Source organism: Rissa tridactyla, chromosome 2, assembly GCF_028500815.1.
Source record: "Rissa tridactyla isolate bRisTri1 chromosome 2, bRisTri1.patW.cur.20221130, whole genome shotgun sequence".
Lineage (NCBI taxonomy): Eukaryota > Metazoa > Chordata > Aves > Charadriiformes > Laridae > Rissa > Rissa tridactyla.
The window spans coordinates 16814257-16840981 of record NC_071467.1 but is presented as its reverse complement, the minus strand read 5'-3'; the positions used below and the strand labels follow the sequence as shown (position 1 = coordinate 16840981).

General features: G+C 39.7%; 1 protein-coding gene across 7 annotated transcripts in view; it reads right to left on the bottom strand.

Moving 5' to 3' along the window:
- TRPS1 (transcriptional repressor GATA binding 1) overlaps positions 1–26725 on the bottom strand; it is a 218374-nt gene that overhangs the window by 165460 nt on the left and 26189 nt on the right. For 4 of the 7 annotated variants that reach the window (XM_054190520.1, XM_054190526.1, XM_054190527.1 and 1 more), the window contains exons 2-3: positions 12848–13006; positions 8891–9819 (exon numbers count right to left, since the gene is read on the bottom strand). In XM_054190520.1, coding sequence (XP_054046495.1) covers positions 8891–9819; positions 12848–12884 — 966 coding nt within the window. In that variant the 5' untranslated portion in view covers positions 12885–13006. The remainder of the gene's footprint in view (positions 1–8890; positions 9820–12847; positions 13007–26725) is intronic. The other 3 variants (XM_054190525.1, XM_054190524.1, XM_054190523.1) reach the window with 2 other exon arrangements.

Here is a 26725-nt window from a genome sequence, read left to right as displayed (position 1 = left end):
ACGTCTTGGCTTGAGTTTCAGATTTTTCAGTTACGTATCGTATCTCTATGCAGAGGCACCAAACTCCTTCGCGGGGTAATTGTCCTTAACCTCCCGCTGTCTCTGACCTGCCCCAGAAAGATGAAAAATAAAGGAGAAAGAAAAGGAGAAAGGGGAAAAGAAATATATACCTACCCTAGAAATCAATATCCATATTTCTGCGTGGTATCAGAAGTGAGAGCTTTTACTATCCATTCCCATATCTCATTCTGATCACACCAAAACCTAGTCCCCTGCTTTGACCTGACTGAGTTCTCCCCAACATAAAGCAGAAGAGCTAAACAAAAGCAATGCTAAAATTCTGCAATTCTATTACAGCAGTGGAGTCCAAAAGTGCCAGCTGACATAACTAGTGGCAGTCACAAGAAGAGGTACAGCTTGCACTGGAAATGTAAGAGTACCTATAGATCAACAGTTCCTTCAATAAGCACAGAAGAAAATTCCTCTTCATAATTCTCATTTTAAAGAAAATCTAACATATAAGGCAGTCTGTTTGTACTGAGGAAACCTGATTTAGTTCTTTACTGTCACTTGCTTGTGAGACCTTGGGAATACCACTTACTCCTGCAGCACCTTAATTACGGCAATATAGTTGGTATTACGCTGTATAGAGGAAGACAGCTATTGGAATGAGTTCTCCATTACTGCACTTGAGACGGTTGCACTGATATGTTTCAAAAATTGCTCTTCAAAGCCATGTTTCACTTTGGGATTAAACTGAAATACATTTCACAGTAAGACTCCCTGAAACTCAAAACTTTGATCATTACGTTCATTCATTAATGGGAAAAATTATCAAAATCTAGAAAACTGGTAAAGAATTTACTGCAAGGATTGAAGTTCATGTGTTAATACAACGAAGCTATCTCCTCACCCACCACGCACATTTCCAAAAATAGACAGAAAGAGGAGAAAAGATAACATAATAATTGACAATGTTTCAAGATGTACTTTCTAAAGCATGTTGGCAAGTACTTCAACAAAGCTGTGTAATTGCACTATATGTTTCCAACAGATATGTCTACATTACCTTAATTAGTCAGACCAAAAACAATGATTTCATGGAATACACAGACTTGAGCAAGGAGAGGTACTTTCCATTTTGGTGCGGTTTTTTAAATGTCTTTAACCTGCCCTTGATCCAAATGCTACCCTACTCTATTCTCCCACCTCCTTTTCAAAGTTTAATTCTAAATCTTATACACCAAAGCATTTTAAAAATACTGCCTACAGAAAATAAAATTACCAAGGAAGAAAAGTCTGCCAGCTCCTGTAATCATACGTTTCATGAAGAAAATTCCACCAGCAGAAACTAGTGGCCTATATCCACGTAAGAGATTCAACCGCAAGACTTACATGCACAGGGTAAAGCTGTGTTTGACCCCTGGCTTCTTCTGCAACGACTGATTAGAAACTAGACTAACTATCTGCATTGGAACATCAAACGTTAATAAATCCTCTTTTTTTCATTACCTGGGTTACATCTTTGGCTAATCAGGAGGTGAAAGGCTCCAGATCCCTTACCAATCTCCCGAGCCATCCAGTCTGCCTTTGCCAATTACTCTTAATCTTCTAATCCTAAAATATTTTCTAATGCTCTTGTTTATTCATTTGCTTTGTGCAATATAGCATCCAGAACATTTTAACCATCCCACATTTATGAAGTTCTTCATGTCGTGCAGGCCAGAACAGATTCCTGGCTTTTATGCAAGTTTGTGTAACACCACCCAGTTCTCTAACCTCCACTATGGAGAACTCACTCCCTCTCACTCCCTCTCTGCATGTAGAACTAGGACAATCTTCAGAGTATACTCTTAAGATTATTTACCACACTGTGATTAACTTATTGGTAGATAGAACTATGTTGCAGAAGTGAAGCAAACACTAAGGGCAAACTCCTGGCTTTCTGGGCTGTTTGTGTTTACCAAAACAAGAAAGCAAACTATTGGGTCACATTCATTCAAGATGAATGTATTCCTCTCAAGATTTATTCTCTCGCCATTGAAGCCAGTATGGGTTCTGACATTAGAATTTAAAAGGTATTTTTAAGACAAAGACTGTAACAGAACAATAACAGGAGTTAAATTACGGTCAGGAGACCAGATGTGCAAAACCAACAAAAGTAAGGAACTTATCAAGACTTAATTTGCTAGCTAATGCTAGTAGACTAATATCTAGCACCTAAAAGAAGCACCATTCCTTCTATTCTCTCTCTGTATAGATAAAATTTCCAGACGGTTCCTTGGCTACTGTAAACTCACACAGTCTCACAGACTTTGAGGCAAACTTGCACTGATTTACACCAGAAGAAAACCTAGCTGCTTTCCTTTTTCCCCAGCAACTTCATTTTTTGAGCTCTTATCATTTCTGTGGGCTAGCTTAGCAGTTTATATCTTTAAATATATCTGTGACTATTGCTAGTCTCACCAACTTTCTTCATTAACCTCTCTTCAAAGACTACCAGATATCCCTGGTATAAAGATGAAGAATATTAACACATAAACAACTTTGCCTTGAAGGCTGTGAATATACATCATGTCAGTTGCTCCACAGAAACTGCCCATCTGAATGCTCTAATTTGAGGGTAGACTATTTCTCACTGAAAGAAGGCTAAAATAGCTCATTTCAGTCACAGAGCAAGTAAATGTTCCCAGGCACTTAATATTTAGCAGCTGACATGCTGTAAATCACTGCATATAATTCTGAATAGTAAACTTGCTAATGTCTCCAAAGAAAGGATATCAAGAACTTCTACTACATATAATAATATAAATCATTAGTTATGAGCTACACTCAATATAGAATTCAGATGCCTACAAGACCATACGTGCTTTTTCACATAATATTTTTATATCTATGTGTATGGATGTTAGGAAGAAATTCTTCACCATGAGGGTGGTGAGACACTGGAACAGGTTGCCCAGAGAGGTGCTGGAAGCCCCATCCCTGGAAGTTTTTAAAGCCAGGCTGGATGGGGCTCTGAGCGACCTGCTTTAGTGGGAGATGTCCCTGCCCATGGCAGGGGGGTTGGAACTAGATGATCTTTAAGGTCCCTTCCAACCCTAACAATTCTATGATTCTATGCACATACAGATAAGAAAAAGAAGCACATATATGTTTACACATACACACAAGCTTGTGTATATGAATGTATATATATGTGTGTTTTACCACCACCCATTTCCCCCCCTGCCACCATTTCTTTTTCATGTCCGTGGTTTAAAAGAGATGACTGACCCCTGTGTTCAGTGTGACTCTCAGTGTGCAAGGCAGTCTCCAAGCCTGACCACGACCCAAAAATAAGACTGAAAATAAACAGGTACGCACGCACGCATGCAGGTGCAACACCCAAGATAGCTTAATGGCCTTCAGTTCAAACAGAGACTTCTCCAGGGAGAGTCCACAACATGGCTGACAGATTAAATGGGCCTTCTGGGACATCACACTTTCATGCAAGTTCTGTTCTAGCACACCCTTCAAAATCTGGCACGGCACAATTGAGTCTAAGAGATCAGCATACATCATATCCAGCAATAGTGGGTCAGTTTATTTAGATCTAATTCCAGTTTTTGGGACAATTGAGCTAAAGTCAGTAAGACCAACAATGTAAAATTTGGATCCATTTGTCTAAGCATGTGAGGAAAATGAAATTCATTCCCATACATGTTTTCATCTACTCACAACAACTAGTTATGTATCCATGCCACCTTATAGGAAGCCCACTTGATGACAAAGGTGAACTTTAAGAAGGTTTGATTTGTGACTAATACAATAGTAAATGCTACACTTGTCTATGCCTCCAGTTTAGATTCTCACCATATCTGTAAGAATCCCTTTGCCAAAACCACCAAAAATGTAGAGGAAACCTTAAACATGAGAGGGGATGCTGATTACATCTGTACCCCTACAGACCCTCTACAGTTTTTCACAGACCCTCTGCAGTTTTTCTAGTCTTACCTTCACAACTTCATATTCAATCAAACTGCTAATATAAAAGCGGAGGATAAAAAGCAGACACTACTAATAATAAAACCACTGGTTCTCATTCAACTGAATCCTAGTTAGACCAGACTTTAATTATAAGTTATATTACTAGTCACACACTTCCAAAGTGAGAACAGAAAAGCTGCCAGATTTGATATACTGAAATCCAGAATGCTAAAAAACACACATGTGTAAGTTTATGTAGGCACATGGAGCTCACCACTGATTTATAAAGGAGACAAAGGAAGAGCTTTACACACTCTGCATGCGTAGGCACTTCTGCCGCTTTCTAGAACACTTTCTAGAACAGCCTGGTAACTGGACATCCAGAAGGGCTCTCAGTTGCTGTGAAAATCCTGAAAAAGTTGTTACCCGTAGTCATATATGACAAAGGATTAGGCTGAGTGGCATAGGAAAACTCTTACAAAATTGGATGTCTAGAACCATGAAAGAAAAAATCTGCTGTCAATCTCTCATTAGTCTGTGGGATAGCTAGATAATGTAATTTATTTTTTTTTCCTGGGCTCATTGAAATGAAATCAAGAAACTTTTGGATGGTTTTTATCAGTCCATGGCTTTTCAGAAATTTGTCTTCTTATTTTACATGGCATTCTAGTATCTAAAACCATGAAACAATCAAAATGAGAGGGCTGGATTAAAAAAAAAGTATCACTTTTCAGTACTTTTAGACAGGAGTCTGAATCTCTTTAATGGCTGAACATAAGAGGAGGCAGGCCTGTGACAATAAGTTCCAGAACCAGGGCCGTGCTGAGCAGGAAGCTCCTCAAAGGTAGCACACACAATGTGAAGCTGCCTGGAGTCAACCGTAAGAACTGCTGAGCACTGCAGTATGTCTTTATTCACGGCTGCATGAAGACCCTCCTCCCTTGGGACATGCCATCTGAAACCCTCACCTGAATGCAGACATTTGCGTCCTTTCTTTGAGGGACACTGTTTTCTTTTAAAATGTATCAGGAAATGGGGTCATGCTCCCTTTTATACAATAGCCTAATGGCTTGAACACTTGTTCAGGAAACAGGAAAAGTGAGCTCCTTTCCTTGCTCTGTCAGAGGGGATCCAAGCCCACTTCTTCTCCCTCTTTTGGCAATGTCCTACCCCTTAGCTATAAGCTGATATGTGGAAGACAGCACTCTCCAGTCTTTCTGTTGAAGCTGTCCCACTCACTACACATAAAAAAATTTGGGAACAGGAAAAAGACTCCTGCCTACTTGCCAGTCTCCAGACCTTTCCATACTTTACATTAAAGCGTCATTGGATCAAACACAGAAGCAGACTTAATCATAGAGTAGCACAGCAATGGTTTTCAGCATCATAGATGTTAAGTCACCTGAATTTTACTTTAAGTGAAGTCTTTAGATCCAGTCTAAAGTCTACTGCTTTAGGCAAGTCCACAAAGACATACGTAGGCTAAAACATCCAGCAAGACAAAACTGCTTATAGATATTGATCAATTAACTAAATGTGAAGAAAAAGTAATGAGGGGCATCAGCAAAAGTCGATGCATTGAACTCACTTCAAATATTATTCTGATAAAAGCAATAAAGCTGATTAACACATTATCTGGGAACTCAGAGATGCGCTAGCAAATGTTTTCTGAAATCTATACTGGCAAGAAAGTTAATCTCCCAGAAACAGCTCAGTGATTTTACCCAATCCTATGGAGTTTATTATAATTCAATGAACCAAAAACGTCTGAGGAAGAAAATGGGAACAAAGAGTACAGGAGATTTCAAAACAAAATCACATTTTCAAAGAAGACAAATGAATCTTGCTGGATTAAATATTCAAATCAAGTAAAAATCTACACAGCGGTAAGGCCAGAAAGCTTGGATTACTTACACAGTTCCCAGCCAAATCCTCCTTAGGTACTACAGAACACAGTCCCAACATTTGCATACCTGGATGTGAAGCCAAATGTGTATCCCTACTGTTTTGCTGACTGTAATAAAAAAAAACCCAACTAAAAGCTGGGTTTAGGGTTGGGGGGGTGGCAGGTTTTTGTTGGGGGAGGGGGTTAAGTTTTCTAGGACAGACTTCACTTCTGTAGTCTAAGTCCAAAAATGCATTTGATTTCTTTCTTCCCAGCCCTTGGCAAAGGGACCACGTCCCTACCTATCTGCAGATAGCATAGCAGACACTGTTTTTTTCTGCACTCAGACTTTTTTCCATTGCTTTTTGTTTGCTTTTGTTATGAATGCAAATTACAGGGCTCCATAGCATCCCTCACGACTACAAATCTTCATATACCATGGTCTGCGACTGACCGCTGTGAGCCAGATCAAAGTCAGTCATCTTCATCCTCTGGCTTCTGCGCCCAGCTCCCTGGCTTGAGACCATAAATCCATCGATAACTTCCACCCCAGCCACAACAGAACAGTTTGTTAAGTGCAAGGGGATCAATAAATCAGACCTTAAGCCCAGTCCACTACTATTTCAAGTTAATTACAAAGGGATTATTTTCCTTTAGCCCAATACCTATACAAAATAATATTGTTTAGATGAACCAATTATTCAGGTTCAGTTCCCTCTCCATGTTACACCAGAGTTTGACTGAACCGATTTTAACCAGAGCTCAAATCGATATGATCCCTCAATGCAGCAGGACATGCCAGCCGTTCAGACGCCTGAGAAAAATCCCCTCCAAAATGGACGTAGTAGCAATATAAACATGTGTGGGTGCAAAGGGGATTTTCAAACGTTCTTCTACTGTGTTTATGAATCTCACAAAGCTGCTCTGTATCGGGAGTGGGGGAGGAGAAAGCATAAAAATATTAATCAGTTACTTATCTTCTGACATGTTCTGGATCAACATCTGGTGCATGTGCAAGTGATGAAGTATGGCATTTGGCACAAAAGCTTATTTAATCTTCTCTTCCCAAATTGGGCAGGGAAAATTAGCACTCTTAAAAATTAAGTTTCCAGATCCAATTTTTTTTTCTTTAAAATAAATTGCCAACATTGTATAGGCTGTCTGTTCTATTTTGGAAAATGTTTTTCGTCTGAGAAAAGACTGATCTTAAGTAGATTATCTATGGGCTGTTTCCTACCGCTTTTTGTCTCCCCTGCAGTATCTTACTGCCAGGGCTTAGTAGACAAGTATAGTCTAGGTTCAGCTGTTTTATTTCTACTTCTATCAGTTCAAACTGAGATAGCTCACACATCTGTTTTATTTCTGAACACACTGCATAGGAAAAGTGTCCAGCTCATTCTAATCAAGCATAAACTTTCCTATAAATAACTAAGGACCTAACGAAACAATTGTTTGGAGGAAATGAAAGTGTGTTTAGAAACTCAAATTCCTCTATACTGTATGCCTGAGCTGTTCCAGTTTGAATGTCTTCCTGACAGCATGGATCAGTTGCTCTAAGATGCTGTCCCCGGAGTCAGCAAACTGAAACTATAGCAGGAAATCCAGGTATTAACATCATACTATGTGCTAATTATAAACCATCATTTCACATTCTGACATTATTCACTTCTAACCTCTTTTAACTAAATCACGTATTTGCTTTCTAATCACAGTTTGACAGGAGAGAGTGTCTGACACGAGACAGTGAAGTGATCTTTTAATAAGACAGCAGTTCAAAGATTGCAGCTTTTATGCATAGTAACGACCTTAGTTTGATTTGCTGCTCCTCAAAGAAGTGGTACAGTTTCTGAAAAAAGAGGAAAAGTTTAAATCACTTTAAAAGCTTCAAGTTCCTGACTTGTGTTTTGGTTCCAGCTTCTTACTTGAAGTTAGATGTTAGCCATCTTAACTTGTTTTGCAAAATTTCTTTCCTATACCTGAAGTCTGTGCAGGCATTATTAAATATTTTCCACCTTCTACCTTTTTATTTTAACATAGCCTGAGTTTTGTCTGGTGATTAATACCAGGTGGGACATCATGTCCTATTCAAACTTGAAATTGGCTGGCCATTTGAACTCATTTTGTATGCAAACTTTGGTACTTTTTTTTTTTCTTAAAATCTGAATTTTTATATCATAGAATACTGAGGTATCCTACCGCATCTCTCAGCTCGCTGACAAGAGGATTTTTTTTTTTTTAAGCTGCACCATTTTTTTTTAACTAATTAAATATTAGCTGATACTCCTCATGATACTACTCATGGAGCAGAGGCTCCATGAAAAACCTTTTCAGTCCACGCTTTCATGGTAAAAACGTGATCTTTTTTTTTTAAAATTTATTTTTTTACAGCAGTATCTGTAGTTTTTTCCCTGCTCCAACTAGATGAGCAAACGACTGAGGCAATAGTCCTTTCCTTGCATGCTCACTAATGTGAAGGACGGCGTGGATTACTGTTACTTTTTGAAATGTTTTAAATACCCATTGTGTATCCTGTTTTTCTGGCACCAGACAACTTTAGAGTTGCCAAGACTTGCCATTTATTTTATCTTAATAAAGAATCAATAAGCCAAATCTTGACTCCCGGCAGCTGATAATTTAGGATTACATTTTTAATTTCCAGCTGCTGTCTTTTGTCTGTCTGGCTGTTATTTTTCATTATTATTTGCTCTTTTCTTTCCGTGACAGCGAATCCTTCAGATATGATTACCAATTCAGCAATTTGCCTGTTTGCTGAATAAGATCTTTTGCTGTTGATTACCACAACGACTAAATCGTACACAGAAATATCACTGGTCAAAAAGCCAAGTACTCCTCTACTGTACAAGACGCTCAGCAGACCTGCAGAAAGGCCGGCTAAAATAGACCAAAACGGTTCTTTAGGCTTAAGCAGGTTATATGAAATACTTCAATTGCGTAGGCAGCAGAGGCTTTGTGAACAACCGACTTTGCAGTTGAGAAGGCAGTTAGCAGAAGCGGGGAGGCTGGGAAAATACAAACCTGCACATCGTAAGTCCCATTTAATAAGACAGGCCTCTGGGAATTGATGTCCTGCAGCACTCCTGAAAGCACAGTGCGGTTGACTTTCTGGAAGTCTTTGGAGTGGCTGAATTGCACCATGTTGTGGAGAGCCAAAATTTTAGTGTCGAGCTCAGCATCCTGCCTGGTGCGGTTGTGCAGTCCTAGGTGGTACTTGCGGAAGTGTTTGATGAGATCTGTGGGGTCGTTCCCATAGTAACCGTATCCACAGATGTTGCATTTGAAGTCCTGAAGCTCTGGAGACAGAGGCGCCGTATCTGGGTTATCATTTACCAACAAATCTGCTTTAGATTTGTTCAGCCTTAAACCCCCATCTGAAGGCACTTGTGGGTTTTTTGAGGCCATGGGGACCGGGCTTGAGCCTTGGCCATCAGTTTGACCACTTTGCACTTGCACTGTTTCATCTGAAGCTTTTGGCGACATCTGATGCTCCTCATTTGTCTCCGCTGCATCTCCTGACGGGGTACAGACCACATCTTGGGTGTCATCTGCATCTGATTTTTGAGGAGACTTCAAGGGCTCACAGATTCCCCCAACAGCTGGAGATGAGAAAGCCAGCATATTTCTGTCTGTCACCTCATCATGAGGGAAGGATGGAACATTTCCTCCCTTATTGTGGCTTTCATAATTGAAGCCAGCCTTTTCACTCAGCACTGAGCTTTTCAAGTCCTTTTTAATGCTGGAAGATGGCTCTTGGACATGCGTGCAAAGCTCCTCCTTGTTATTTAACTCTGCCGCATCACCCTGGTCAGTGTTTTCTTGCATCTGCTCTGCGGAAAATTCTTTTTTCCTTCCAGACTCTTCACTTTCAGTACCTGTAGACTCAAGGGTCTGTACCTCACCTTCACTAGCAACGTTTCTTAGAGGGGGGTTCTTTTTCCGGACCATATCTACCACAGAAAAAGAAAAAAAAAAGGGGAAAAAAAAAAGGCAAAAAAACCCTATAGAATTATTCAAGATATATAACAGATTATAAACCTGGCACTTTTTAAAGCATTCTGAACTATATGAATACATCAACTTTTCAGAAAACTTTTGTCAAACAGGTTTTTAGACTATGCAGTAAACTGGAATTTTACATTTTAAAAAATGATCACACTGCGACTGAACTTAACTAAAAGCCTACAAAAACACTGCCATCAGAGTGAGTGAATTAGAAGTTTCACTGTCTTTTTGGAAGATAAAGATATGGCAGAAATAATTTTAAATTAGTGCTTCCTTTAAAATAATTCTTAAAAATAAGGGGCAAAATAAACTTTTGCAGTCTAACGTTCATGCACTGTACAACTACATATATGTAGCTTTGCAAAAATACACCTAAAAGACATAATCAGGAGCACTTACATAAGTTATTAGGAAGGAAAGAGATTCAGAAAAGTAAGTAACTTTGAGGTTTTAGAGCAAGTATTTTTCCTAGGCAGGTATCAGTTTCTCTATAGCAAAAGCTCCCCTTCCTACTGCCCATAAACTTCAAACAGGATTATATGGATATTCTAGAGTCTGGCCCCACAGTCCATTATTCATGTAATTAGTTCTATTTGCCAAACAAAGAGAAACTAACTTTATTATGAAAACCACTGTCAATAAAATTTTACAGGCCGGGATCCAGCCATTTGACATTGCTGTGTGGCTGAGTTGGGATCTACCCTGAAAACACCTGGAATCCACATGGATCTAAACAGCCGAACCTTCCTCTGCTCAGTCCTCCTTGCAGACGTAGCCACTATTGCTAAATCTGCAAGTACACTTTCAGGATCCCGTTAAGAAAGCTGAGACAAGACAGCAATAAGGACCAGAGAGAAAGGAGGAGTCTGGCACCGGTGAGTTAGCTAGCTGCCGGCTGAACTGGGGAGATTATGGAAGAACAAATAATCAGACCATGCAGGTAGTAAGCCAAATTCTGCATCCGCTACGTATCTTCACCTTCCCCAGCCTACTTAGGAAAAAAAATCTACATATGAAGCTTCCCTGCACTCTCCACTGCGTGGTTCTGGATTTGATATTCATCACCAGCTGGTTTGATCCATTTGTGTTCACATGCTAGCTATGGGCAGAAGACAGATGTGCTACAACTTTTTTCTATGCTCTTATCTTTGCCAACGCTGTATACAATGATGAATGTTTCTTTTTGCCAAATCGCGTGTGGTCTGGTGGCAGCAGCCGGCAGCACCACACACGAGATGCGAGCTCCAGACTCAACCCTGAGCCCCCATTCCCAGGCCAGCCACGGCCTACGGAGGCACTGGAGATATATATTGCTCTGCGAAGGGAGGACCACCTGGCGATTCTGGGAGCAGCACTGATACACTCCAAATGGTGCTGCATCCAGACCTTTAAAAGCCACGGATGACCTTCTCAAAACAGTACTTTGAGAAGTACGGCTGGGGACGGAGGTTAAAAATAAAAGAACAGGCGTCTGTACATCCTCTTATTTACATCTGCTCCACATGAAAGGGCACTGTATGCTATGTTGATAAAAACAGACAACTTCTTAGGGGAAGTGTTCAACTTGTGTCTTGGGCTGGCTCTGTTGTCTTTGTGGTTGAGCTGATCCACAAGCAGCATGGGCTACAGTAAGACGGCTTTCACACAGGATGCCAGCTCGTGTTACACAAATTTTGACACTCCGTGTGGTCTTAATAGGTTTCTTAAATGCCTACTGTGATTCCTTACTGTAGAAGACACACACGCTTGGGAACCAAGTGTCTTCTCTTTAATGTCAACCACACCTACCAGGATATGTATGCACTGAATTCTACTGTTGTTTTGTTTGGGTTTTTTTCCCTGATAACTTCTGAACCATGAAGTCACTCAGAACTAAGAGAAAAGAAGATTTCCTGTTGTGGTAAGAGAACTATTAAAATACAGACTCAGCCTACTAAAACAACATGCGCACATATATAATTCAAGGTATAAAGATAGCCCTTAGCCTGGCGAAGCATTACTGCTTCTCTGTGGGACTTCATGAATGCTCTTGGTTAACACACACTAAAAATATTTGCGAGCATCCCTGGTAGGTGTTCATCTAAGTCTGTATTTTTCTCCTGGTTACACATCCCAAACGAATTTTAAAATAACTTCTGTTTAAATGCAATTCATGGCAGTTAGAGGTCAGAGAAAGGAGTCCTGACTACGCAGTGAAGAAAAATCAGAAATCGAGAAAGTAAACATCATGACTGTTACCTCAGTCAAAATTAAACAAGACTAAATGCAATGTTTTAAAATGTTTTTGTTACAGATATTTTTGGCAGATAAGGCAAGTTTAGAGATTTTGCTATCTTCATGGCAACTGACAGAAGAAAGTCAGAGAAAAGGACAGAAAAAAAAAATCCCTGTAAAGCAAAGAAAAGAAAACTTGGACTGGATACAGGCTAACTAGACAGTACTCCAGATCTAGATACTGAGGTTCAAATTTTCCTGACATATCTGTGAGCCTGCCTGTTAATAGAGGGGAGAGGGGGGAAACCCCCTATCTGCCTAATGGAGCTTTTTATGCAGTATTCTATGCTTGGAGAAAAAAAGGAAAGAAGATAACATTGATTTAAATATAAAAACTTTCTTAAGTTGAATTTAAAAGTATTTTACCCTCTTTTTTCTTTTAGCTTTTGAAAAATCATCTGTCATATATTTGCTTGATATCCACTCCAGGGGACGGTAAGAAAAGACACAGTATTTTTTTTTTGTCACTAAAATTCCACCACTATCATTTTTCAGAGACATATTATGTAAATAAAACTACATTTGCAATACTCCTAAATCGAAGAAACCATCCCCTAGCAAGTCATAAGTTAGATATAGAAAGAATATAGCCACTCTGAAATTATTATCTCTAAGACAAATAACAGATTGCACAATATTTTATTGTGTGCCAAGAACGTTTTCAGTTAACAATTTCACTTGAAAAAATGGATCACATACTTGTAAAATCATACCCAGCATTGACTTCATAAGGCATGTGGCTTTAGAGTGCTTTTTACAATTATTAATTCTATTAGTCAACTAGCAGGCGGGCTAATGCAATTGTCTTAGAAGATGCACGGAAGACACAGAAGACATTTTGAGAGCTGATCTGTATATCTGCAAAACAAAACAAAAAAAGATTTTCCTTCCTAAATTATGCATTCAAAATATGGTTTTTACTTAAAAACATTTTCATGCCTATTGTACATTCACATGCATATATTAGCGAGAACTATACAAGAAGTGGCTGCTGTTCTCTACCTCCATCGAGCATGAGAAATCCCATTGCTGCCTTCTCCTTAGAAAGACACATGCTCTTGCACACTCACGCACACAAACACACATACAGAAAGAGAGACAAAAATTATCTCAGCGGTGATGTTCACAAAAAAAAAGTTTAAAGTAAGTGTTGAAAATGAGGTGGATATATGCTGTAAAAAAAAAAAGGCGCCCTAAAATATCAGATATATTAACAGATATTGTGCATCGTAATGGGACTGGCCTAGTGGGATGGATAAAGGAATACAAATAACTGGTTCACATCCAGGCTCTGCCGTCAGCAACTGAATGTTATCATCTGCTGGCTGCCTCGTGTCCCACTTGAGCCCCCACGAATTTTGGGGTGTTACTTTAAGTGGACAACTATCCACATCTCAAAAATGCCATCACAATAATAAGCAACATTTGTCGGCTATTAGTGAAGAGGCAAGTTATGAACACCCGTTGGGACTGAACTACCTTTTTGTCACTGGAAACAGTGATCTTCCCAAAATAAAAGAATTACTAAGCCTGATGTGAATGAAGAGACTTCTTGAGCTGAGGGAACCCTGGATAAGGTCCAGGCTGCAGAATTCGTCTTTGGGCTCCCGTAATCCAGGGTTTAGTGTCTTATTTTCATTACGCTGAAATTACCTTTAAACCATGTGGGGTTTTTTTCACCTGATATGATCACCCTCAGTTAATTTAAAGTGGAAATAATACTAATAGTTATATATAGTTTCCCTCAACACCAGCCAAGGCTACTGTACACAATTCATGCATCTGCGAGATACCGACTTTTCTGTTCAACAATCACTCGCATCAGTTTATCTCTGAAAGCAAAAAGTGGAAACTTCTGCTAAAATCAGTTTGTAACTGGGGTCAATGAACTACCATAGTGACTACTCTACCTCTTTTAAAAAATAAAAAGAAAAAGCAAATTCTGGTAATCAATAGTTTCTTATGCGTGGTGAAGATAATGGCTAATTACCTGATGATCATCAGCTCCCGCAATGGGTCATTGTTGCTGCTCATTACTTTTATTGAACTTGATGACTTGTCATCAAAGCCTATTGCAACAGTATGGTTGCTGCCTTGTGCTTGCACTGCAGGTTTAGGTCAAGTCTTAGTCATATGCTCTTTTAAACAGAATAATACATTTAGAAAGATGTCTGAATTTTGTGAGATGCCACTGACTAATCTTTGAATAAGCACACGAAGAGCAAACTGAGTCAAGGGTCTATGAAGGCTGTGATATTATCAGTCAATATGCTGCAGCAACAAAAAGTTAAATGAAAATACGCATTTATATTCAACAGGCTCAAGTAGGACCTCTTTGTTAAGGGATAGTAAAATTAATACTTTTACACTCATATATATTACACACCCACACACAGACATATAGCGCACATACGGCGCTTAAACATCAATCATTTTGCCAGAATAATGCAGCAAAAAATCATTAACTCTCAGTGTCTCAGCTTAATATATGTCTAATACTTACCTATCTCATAGGAGTGTTGTGAGGCTTAATTAATTAGTGACTGTAAAGCACTTTGTGATCCTCTAATGAAAGGTGCTACATAGCACAAAGTATTATTAAAATCATTAGGACCACAAAAAAGCCCTGTGGAATTCCAGCCTACACTGTCTGTTGGGGTTGGGAGTGATCTTATTATTAAAAGGAGACCGTCAGACTAATTTTCATAATTTTTTCAAGATCTTTTTTTCCCCCTTTGCTGTTGTGATAGCACGTTAGTAGCAAGAAATTTAATCTTATCATCTTAATAACATACACTCATGTAGTTTGTTACTGCAGGGCTAGAGAAGAGAACAAGGCTTTTGGCACTCATCTGGCTTTCCCTTTTAAGAAAAAAAAAAAATAAAATTGAGAGACATATTTTGACACCTTCCCACACTCCACCCCACCAGGACAGCCGATCATGTGAGATCGCAGGATACTCACTACAGCCGCATGGGAAAATACTGCTGTGGTTTTAATTTCTCTCTCCTTTTTTTTTTTTCCCTTTTTCTTTCAGAGCAAAAACAAAAAAAAGAAAACCCAAGGCGCAAAACAAAACCCATCTTATTATACATAAATAGGCTACAAAGACTGTCTGCTGTGCCTTATATAAAAAACCCTTAAGTGTTCAAAGTGTCGGCTTCTATCAAGCACATCAAGTCCTAAGCAATCTGGAGCCTCCTCCCCACTTTCCATCTAACAGCCGAGCAGCTGTAAGGCACACGAGCTCTGAAGCCAGAAATCTCCTGTCTTAGAGAGTGAATTTCTGGGAAACCGTCTCAGCGACAGGCTCCATCCCTAGGGAGCCACCCGGCACCCAGCCCTCCGCCGCAGCCCGTCCCGCCAGGCTGGCCCGGACCTGCGCTGAGCACAACCAGAAAGTTAACAAGCTAATCAGGACAGCCCACAGTTCAAAGACCTGTATGTTTTCTAATTTAAGCATTTTCAAAAAAAAAAAATAAAAAATCCGTGAATACACTGGAAACTCCAGGTGAAATTCCTGCCTTCACTGAAAATTAGATTTCATTAGATGCAAACTACCCCCAGACTCAGACACTGTGGTTCAGGACTGGCTAAAGCTCCCGTCTTTCCCCCTTCCCTCGTGGATACTTGAACGGTAAAATGTCAGAGAGATGTGTACAGCTTCACATCCCCACCGCCTCTGGACAGGACACAGAGCTAAAGGCAGCCACACACGATGCTTCTCTCCCAGCTTTGCTTGCGGTTCTCAGAGTAAGCCTGCCTGAAAACAACCAAGACATGGTCCTAACTTTTCCCTGCTGAGAAGGAAAGGGAAGAACAACTCGTTTTGTGTAAGGAACTCAAGAATCAGGCCCTAAACCATGGGATGGCAGAATAAGGTTAATGAGAAGCAACTCCCTCTTCAACAAGACCACCTCCTCCCACTTTAGCACCAGTGTCTTCAAATACACCACACAAGACAGGGGACACCACAGCTCTAAGCATGCGACAAACTAATTCCAAAGGACTTTCCCTACAAGCCCTAAAACTGCGTGGCCGCTCTTTCCTACCTGAGATTGCTTAGAGTAGAACATGCCTCCTCATATCAGTAAAATTTAGCAGGATCAGACATTGTATTTGGTCAAAATGCATCTGTTTGATATTCTATGCTCTTTTGCTCCACTGACATGATAGCTTCATCAATCTAGAAAATGCAAGGAGAAAATAATGCCTTATATGTCATACCAGTAGAGCAGTATTCTAGCAAAACACAGTTGGTTTTCACCTCCTCTCTTCCTTTTCTGCATTTTCAGACTCTTCAGTTTGGTCCCCGATCACCAATTTGCCAAGAGCGTTTTGCAATTTTTTTTCCACAAAGTTTACAACAAAGAGACAAGTGAAAAAAAGCTGCGGTCTGTTCAAGCTTGCTCCTTCCCATTTACATTTACTTTCCCAACACTGATCATCCTCAAATCTCAAAAGGTGCACTTTTGGACATCTTAAATCTTGTTCAGCTACAAAGTGTCATCACCTTCAAACAACTCTCATCAAATAAGTCTCTTATTAATTCACATCAAATTAATTCAAAACGATCTTTTCTATTACCATATGCTTCAGAGCACAGCACATATTAGTAGTCATCTAGCCACTGGAATAAATCTAACCTTTTCTATGGGTATAAAACAGATGCTTGGTCATTTCAGAGATTTCAGGAGTGGTATTTCAAAATAGATCATTTAAGCGTACTTCCAGGCACTTATTTCATTTTAAGCTCACTACTGGGGTAATCATGCAGACACTTTCAGGAGAAACTGAAGTCAAAAGGTGATTTGTCTAAAGAGGTGACATGGGCTAAAATGTTATGGTATCTTGCAACTAAAAAATAAAGAATTATAAAACTACTTTTATTTAAGGGTGCCTGAGCATGGCAGTTTGCTCCTCTGCATTTCTCACTAGCCTGCTGCAGAGAGCTTGCTCCCACCAGACCAGGATGAGGGGAGCCCAAGAAGGCAAAGGCTTTGCCCCAGCTTCCAACCAAGCATCTAAAAATACTCTGTAAACACGGCAACCTGTTAAAACTCAACAAAGCTTGTGAAACAGGAAAATGAGCATCACTGACATTTTACAGATAAATAAAATTATCTGCAGAGAGATGCAAAAATCAAGGTGTTCAAGGTGACATGCAGGCAGGGCTCTTGGCTAGTGACTGAACCTGGTTTCTCTTGATGTCCAGGCCCATATCCCTCTCCTGTAGGTATTTCAGGAGAGAGCGCGTCACCCTGGCACTTGGCAAAAGGCCAAGATCCTGTAATTTAATAAGGCACAGAAAGAGCACCTCGTGCAAAAGTCTAAACGCTCCAATTTATCATGACAGTTATGAGATAAGCTGACATTTTATTTGTATGTAAATTAGTCTCCAAAACAGTATAAAAAGGCCACACTTTCAGAGAATATTGTGCCTTTGCTTCTCTGTTCCGCATTTATCTAAACTCAGCTTTGTGTATTAAAAGTGGTTTAATTTTTATGTATTGATGCTGCTTTGCATGCTCCCCAATCTGTTGTTATTGCACCGCAGAGAGACTCCAGCCTGATTTGCTTACTGCAATAAAACAACTGACTTCTGCCAGGACTGACACCTCCTATGAGAGCCCTGCCATCCTCACTGAATCTTCTGGTTATTCTATTAATTTGCTGTCGTTACACTTTATAGGACTGTGGAACATGCCCTATTAGATGAGACCAGAGGTCCATTTAGTCTGGTGTTCTGCCTTGGAGAGCAGCCAATACCAGATCCTTCAAAGAAGGTTCAACTGCCTTTGGACAGATACAGAATCACCTACGTCTGTGAAAAATAAAGTGCTCCTAATCCTCAACACTTAGACAGTGGCTTACTTTCTTAAGAGTTAGAGGGTTTATAGCCCTGAATTATCTCTCATGTTCTACAATTTGTTGCTAAGTAAGTCTGGATATGCCCACTTCCAATAAAAGTGTCCAATATCTATCTGAACATTACAATGATCCTGGTATCTGTGATATCCTATAGATTTAACTTTACAATCTAATTACAAATGAAAAAAGAGCAACGATTTTAAGCATTTTGAATTTGCTTCTTGTCAATGGAGTAGAGTTTCCCCTCAATCTTGAACTAGCAAGAATCGAAGATCCTCCAGGCTGTGGGCGCATCTATCACATCCCCCCTACTCATTCTGTCTTTAGGGTAAACAGCCTCTGCTTTCCCAAACTCTTCTAGTAGGTGTGTCAATTTCATATGTTTCAATTTCTTTTCAGCCTGAGTGAACTCAGTGTTCTTTGTAATCCAAATGTCCTTTGAAGACAATGGGAATTTAGGGTTTGCAAATGACTCAGAACTAAATCTGAGTTGAGTGTATTGGCAGAGGCAAGCGCAGTGCTACCCTGAGATGAAGAGTGAGGAATGAAGGTGACCTCCTGTCTCCTAGGCAAGAGCAATCAGGTATGGATACAAGACGTGACTCATTTGTTCTTTTGCACGAAGAATACAATGGACTGATCCTATTTCCCTTGAAGCTAATGGCAAAAGCCCCACTGACTTTGAGAGAAGCAAGGTGTGCTGTTCCTTTCCGCCAAGGGAGGCCTGCGATATGACAGAAAAAGCATCAAAGTTCCCTTGCCCACAACTCCAGTCAAATGGAACCAAAAATTATTCAGGTGAATGGGAGCAGATGGAAGGGAGAAAGAGGATGGTTTTGGCTAGCACTCCAGAAAAGTTCAAATAATTTTGTTTCCCAGTAGAGGCAAAGAAAAAACATTAGAAGAAGGGGGAAGGAGGCAGAAGTCTACAGCCTGGACCTGAAACAGCAATATTAAATCATCACCGGAGAGGGAATTATTGTAGTACTTTTCCAGCCAGACTAGAATCAAGATGAACATGAGTTTGCAAAAATGTCCTTCTTTTTTTTTTTCTCTTTTAGAAAAAAATTGGCAAGGGTTTCCAGACACAAGTAACATAGGTAATAGAGGGCAACCAAGGGCAACAGGAGTTGAGCCCACGTACATCAAAGCAGACTTTGGCTTTGGGTACCTATCCAAACTGAGCCTTCAAAGGTTCTGATGTTGCCCCATTGTTTAGCTTGAATCTTGTCTAAGCTTGCTCAGGAGAACCCACATTCAGAAGTATGGGAGAAGGGAAAAAGAACACACATTTTCCAAACTGTGATTTCAAAACAAAACAAAAAAATGTAAATCTACATGCTGCAGGGTAATACTGGGAAGCGTGGCTAGCTATTGTTGCTCCATGCTTTTCAATTTCCATATATTAGCATTCATTGCTGACATTATTAAATCCAAAGTTATTTGGATGCTTTGATCAGCAAATTGAATCTTGAGTCTATATATGATGTACCTATATTCACGTAAAGTTTACAAAACTATTATATTTCCCTATTCTAACTCTTCCCCCCACATGCTGTGAGTTTCCATATATCCCACAGCCATACATTCCAAACACAGACTATTTTATTTAGTAATATATTCAAGAATTTAGATAAAAAGAAAAGCAATGGAAAATGTTTGGCAATCTCTATATAAACAGTTTCTATACATTTGGGTTGAATCATCCAGTAAACTCTCATCTTGATATGCCTGTGACAGATAAAACTTTCATCACCAATATGCCCTCTTGACTTGGAGGTCAGGATACAGGGGGATCTGTATTACAAAATCTCTTATACCCTTTATGGCTATCACAAAAATTAACATCACATTAAATATAAGCAAGTCAGAAATTTGGCACTGATCTTCCACTCGGCACAAATAACCCCACTCTCCATTGTGAATGGGGGAGAAACAACAGCAGTGGCAACCACAACAAAAGAGCGGATTGTGTGTTCCCTACACAAAACAGAAAGCTGTGCCTATTCATGAAATCTTGGCCATTTGTCAGAAATCAGAGAACTGATGTTGGAGCCCAATATTAGCTCGAGCCAAAGCAGTGGTGAATTACCTTGCTTTCGGAATCATCCTTATTAACTAGGAAACACTCTCTGTTGCAGCACGTATCATATGGTCTTCATGCAGACTCAGAAACACTGAGCCACTTTCTTAAAACAAAACAAAGTAATAGAAAAAAAAAATTAAAAAAAGACCAAAGTGAATGCAAATGGATTCACGGTGAGTGGTCTGTCTATATTTGCCCTTTTTATCTCTTATTTATGTTTCTTTTTAAGCTGAGGAATGAAGTAAAATGCCAATGAGAAAGCTGCTCTAATAATGCCTCCACCGTAACGATTTGTTATGAAACTGCTTTAAAACAAAGAAGCATTTTTCAGATGGCCGTAAGTGTCGAATGCACATATTCACTGAGGAATACGATTCCTGGTTTACCCATTTCAGTTTTGGTCGGGAATGGGGAAGGAGGGCACAGAATAATAAGGAAACTCCTCGAGACTCTGCTGATGTGGCTTTGGAGCAGCTTCATGTAGCAAGCGCTGGCATTCCTTTAAAACTGGCAAGGGGTGCCAGCGTCAGCCTGTTGACTGCTGGATGAATATATATAGTGCAAATAATGCTGTTCTTGAATCAGTTTTTGCCCAACTCCCACATAAACTTTCCATGGGAAAATCTCATAATGCCTGCATAAGTGATTTTATGAATCTAGCTTTCAGCTTTTGATAGAAGATTTCTTACTCTACTGTCTTTGATTCTTTATTGCACGAAGGGATAGTGCCAAAAGCCCTCACATTAGCCTCGACCATACAGACATCGGAAATTTAATTTAAACCTTGGCAATCTGCCAGGATCATAAAACACACACAAAAAAGATTTTAAAATGGATTTTTTTTTTCTAAGACCCAAATATGTAATTTCCACAAATGCAAGGACAACACAGGTTGCAGAATCTGCGCGCTGCAATGTATAGACAGGCACTAAAACTAACGATAGGAGCTGAGTAGAAATCTGCAGTCTGCAGAGAACAAACAGAAGTGGATGGTTGTTTTTCCCACTGAAGATACATTTTTAAATAAGTTGGACACTAACTGTATCTCTTTTCCTTCAATAATATATCTAAATGTTCTTTAAAAAAAAAATCTAAACTTCTCTAAAAAAAGTTACATAGAGGTACAATCACAGATTACGCCAATACTTCCATTCTCAAAAATCCCCTATACGCAAGCAAGCCTTACCGCATTGCTCCTGTCTTCCTCCTCAGAGCTGCCTTCTTGCCACCTCAATTCCCAATCCAGTACCTCACCAGTTTTAAGAAATATCCGGCAATGATGTAGGGCTGATTTGTTGCACTGGGATATATCCCACAAAAATGGAAAGCTTTTGCCGTGTTTTCACTTATAAAGAAAGCAACTTATTAAAGCAACTTCTGGGTTCACTGGCAGCTTGGAGTCTAAAAAAAGTCCCAAAATTATTTGCAGAGGCTACAACAGCACCTTCTTTGAAGTAATGTTGCAACTTGTGCGAAGGAATTTGGGATGTACCTGAGATCTGAAGGTGCGGGCTACAAATTAACACAGCCAATTAGGTGGAGAAGCTGAGAGTCCAACACAGATGGGGCAAGATAACCACAACTGAATAAAAGGCCTGCCAAATGTAAGCCAGTTGGCTGAGTATAGATGGTGTCATCCTGCTCAGCTTGCTGCTGCCCAATCAATAATCTGTTGCTGTTTGCTCTCCGCATGCCAATCAATCCGAGCTAGGGCTGCTTCTAATTTTCCAATCTAGGAATAGCTTCAGAACATCCACAACTGTTATTTCAAACAACCCAAGTGATAAATGTTTCATCCACACATCAGCGTGCAGATTCTTCCCAAAATGGGACTAGTCAAGAGTAAATAATTACTCCTGTAACAGTTTGATCTGATAAACCACAAGACATAAGTCTGCAAAAGCGATCTTTGTACCATTAGCAGTCAGGAGAGAATCCAGCTTCTAAAATTACTTGATTAACTGATACAGGACCCAAAAACTGTGATAATTCTGTAGAGAATGTTTCACAATGGGTATAGCCATTTTTTAGGGATTAACATTAGCTATAAATTTCTTCTCCCCTGAAATCTGGTACAACTGGATTTATGCTGCAGAGATGCCTTCCTTGACAGGAAGACAGAGATGAAATCAGAGCCAATTAAACCTAAGCATCTCTTAAACAATTCTTTTGTTAAGCAGTATGTATTGAAAGAATACATGAGAGGAATTAGAAATGATCTTCATAACTTGTCCGTGGCTTCTCTTCTTGTGAGTAATGAGAACAGCCCAAGATCACACAGATAAAAATCTTAATGTCATAAGATATTCGTATAACCATTTGTATGTAGATAACAAGATGAGCATATATATAAGCATACATGACATAAAGAACAGAGAGCGCAATAAACAGAAGTCATGTATTTGTGAAGGAGCTGACACTTGGGTCTTCTCCAGCATGAAAATCTACTGTTCAAACCAAACATAGACTCGAGTCTTCCTTTTTTTAAAAAAATAACCTTTTATATCACTGAATCCCACAGCATCTTGATAGGCCTTGGCCCATTAATAGAGAAAGAATTACTCTTTATGACTCCCAGATCTAAAGCATCAATGTGATTTCCCATCCTGCTACACACCAAGTTGTTGCAGCTCTGGATCTCCTTTGAATCTGACACAAAAATGCCCAGCATCTACACTTGCAACACTCGTTCTTCACCCGCACACACAGCAGAACCTACATATTGTTCCCATTTTGCCTGCTCACAAGATGGCATGCTTGTCTCACTTCAGCCCCACAAATAAGTCTGTATTACGCTCACAGCATCAGGGATAATTAGAGGTTGGGCACAGAGGTGGTAGTGCCGCTGTTAGCGAGCAGCGCGTCGCGCTCCCACACCAGGGATGGCACCAGCGATGCGGGTTTGCCTGGTTTTCGCTTCCCCAGCTCAAATGCGGGAAGCAGTGGGGGCTTGGAAACTGCACATCCCAAAAGAAAAAAACGTGGCTTCCTTTAGCCCTTTGTCTCCCTAGAATGCTACTGGCATCTGAGCTAAAGGGCAGTTGCGTAATTCTACAGTACGTTGTAATCTGGGCAACATACACACACTTGATTAGTCTCTAAAATTACTGAAAATTACCATCTCCCTTGCGTCTTTCTAACAGCTTGACATATCGATGCCTAATGTCTCATTATGTTTCGATTTGAATCATGACTGTAAATCACTAGAAATACAGAAGAAGAATGAGACATAACATTTAGGGGAAAAAAATAAAAGGAGAACGCGTTATGGAGAGACTGGACTTCAGAAACTTCATTAAAATATTAAAATCAGCAACAAAAACATCATATAAAACTCTGAGCAACAGCAAGTCTACAGCGGCTAGTGGAATAAAGATTACATCTCCTGCAGACCCAGTGGGTCACTCATCACAGGTAGAGAGAGTTAAGACTTGTTCGAATTTAAAGAAACATCCTTTTTTCTTTCTTTCTTTTCTTTAAAGGCAGGTGTAGGGTTGTACCTGTTGATTTTGCTCACATTCAGTATAAACGGTTTTAAGAAAAGTCTAGGACTTTTGCTCATGTGGCAAGTACACACATTTATTTGTACATGAAGGCTCTTCTAATTAACCTGTGTCTTTTATACTGGTACCAGCTGCTAATCACTTTCTGCAGATCCCTACATTTTTGCCCTGAATTCACAGCACCGCCAGTCAATGTGGTCCTTGAAAGGGGCAAAAAGGAAATACGTCTTAGGCTGTGCTGGAGGTGGCACGTGAACACGGCAACTGAGATTCAAGAAGCGAGGAGATGTCAATGGTTTAGGCGTCAAGATGAGCAAAAGGAAGACCATTTTTCAAGCTCACACCGCCACAGTGATGCTGTGCAAGCTGGAAACAGTGAACCCACAAGAAAGCACTAGGCAGGGATTTCTGTTCACTGTCAGCTGAACTGCTTCCTGTAATTATACATATACAAGGGTTAAAGTGAGAAAATGATTAAAATGCACTGACAGAAAATGAATTCCCAAAGAATGCTCAAAAGATTAATCAACAACAGTCTATCAGCATAAGATACTGTGGCAACACAGCACTTCTGAAGCAGACAGCCTGGCATTCACTTGCTTTGCTACATGAGAAAAATCCAACATCAGATCGTGGCTACATCTAAACTGTGGGAGACACTTCTGCAGCTCCCAGCTCCAAATGCACACGCTGGCAACATCCTGACTACGCGTCAGAAAATCTGGTTTGGCACCATTCTCCTACGCACTTTGGACTCCATCAGTAGAAACCCAAGCGAACAGACGAAGCACAACATGCGCCATCCAGCAGATCAGGATTGCGGTGCCTGACCTGGAAGAGAGATACAGCAACTGCTTGTTGCTGGCTTATGCTTCCTGTAAGCACTCCACATTTCAGCAGTATTAAAGAGACGCTTTCTGCTCTGGTTTACAAAGCCATTTTTTCATTATTATTTCACCTTTTTTTTTTCTTAAATAAAATAGCAGATCATTAAAAGAGAGGAGGGGAATTCTTTTTACTAGACGAGTAGCCAGGGACTGGGAAATGTCTCTTACTTTCCTTTGTGTCCTCAGAAAAGCAGCATCATACACTAACTGCTCCCAAACTAAACCGGCCATATCATGGCTACATTTATACTGTTTTTGTAATGCTCAAAAAGAAGTGAGTGTGGTCTTGAGGCAAAATGACAAGGCAGAAAGTAAAACTCTACTACTTTATTCTCAAGTCACTTCTTTCCATTTGAATTAGTTCACCAGGGTCTAAAGTCTCATTTCAAACAGCTGCATCGTGGATGATCTAACAAGACAAATACTCAAGTGAGTTTATACAGAAAGTACTAAGGGAACTGGATGATGAATAAGTTTTTGTGGTATCTTCACTCTAGAGAAGCACTGAGATACCATACAGAAAACTGTTGAAAGTTGTATTATGAGTTGGAATGAAAATTGCTAAGAAAGACGACATGCTCTGAAATAACAATCCCTCGCACCTTATTAACTCTGAATGATATAAGAAGGGGAAAAAACTAGTAGTTGACCACAACTATAAAGCAATCTAAATCACACTTCAAAGGGCCTTATGATGTCCCAGACAAGAATTTTAGCAGAAACAGGTAAGTAATAATGTCTCCGTATATGTCACAGGTGACACTGCATTAAGAAAACTATTTATAATGTTCAAGAAAGATTATTTTTAACTGAAATTAATTAAGATATGGAAGATGGGACTCTCCTCTATATGAACAACTGAAGTGGAGCTCATTCAGACTAGCAACACAATTGCTAGCAGCAGGTAAACATTAGGGAGGGAAAAGCCTAGGATCATGCTGGCATAAGAACAAATAGACTAGCCATGATTAACTTTGGGCTGAAAATGAGAAGGAAGGGTTTTAACTGACAAAGCAGTAAGGCTATGAAACATCCTGCAACCAGACGCAGTCAAGGCAAAAAAAAAGCCTACCTAATTTTAGGATGAAGGTGGGTCACTTTATAAAAGGGATTACATACAGTGGTTGATGTTCAAAGAGCAACCCACTGCTCCCAGTTCCCACAGAACTTCAGGACAATGTACACGAATCCCCTTTTACAGGGTATGCACAGCCTTATCGTTATTCCTTAAAATTCCTTAAAATGCAAAAGCAGATGGGGAAAAGGCTTTTGTCTCTATACTTTTTAAAAAATACATTTCTTTTCATAGTGACTTTCTGCATTTCCCTTAAAGCCAGAGTCTTAAAAAGACAGTATCTTCTGCTGCACAAGATACGTACGCTTTCTTACTTGGGCAGAAGAAATTAGCTGTAACATTACCACTATCAAAGATTTTGTTAAAAAGAAGCCACTTCCATCCTAGCTATCTTACTAGTCATTTATATGTGTGACTGTGACATACGCAAACAGGCACTGCACAGTTCTTTTTGTATTTTTAAAGACAGTTCAGTCATCAGAAAAGCAATGAGAAGGCAATTCTTGAGTCTTCTATACATAGGTTCACAAAAGACATACCCACACTGCTTTGCTAGGACATTCTAACCAAAACTATGTTTAATGGTGAAAAAAAATAGATAAAGTTATTTTCAGTAAATTGTACACAAAGCCTGAGTGGGACAGAGGTCTACAGACGGGATGTATCTAGAGAGTTCAGGCAGTTTGAGACTACACCTTGTTGGTCATCAAAAAAGATTGTTTTGTTTCTTTTTTTAAAGACAGAACACTTGTTAAAATTCTGAATGTTAAAGTTTTCAACTAAACTGAATCTAGAGAAAAGGTGCTGCCTGCTGCTCTCTCTACTGAAGGAAACAGAAACTTTTGCTCTGATTCAATGGGGACAGAACGCTGCTCGTCTCCCTGCTCGTTCTTGGAGCCACCCCATCTCCCTAGCTTGTTGCAACACCACTGTTTTCACATAATTCACAGTGCAAAAACAAAGATGGCAACAGATGGCGAAGCAGAGAAGCCTGATGTGGTCAAACTGACCAACGAAAACCTTACAATTCCTAAAAAGCTTGTTATGGGGTTCATTTGGGCCTGACCAAGTTTCACACATTATTTTGGTTTAGCTGTGTAAACACCAGGCCATTTGCTCTAAATTTCTTCTTTTTCCACGATAGCACAATCTAC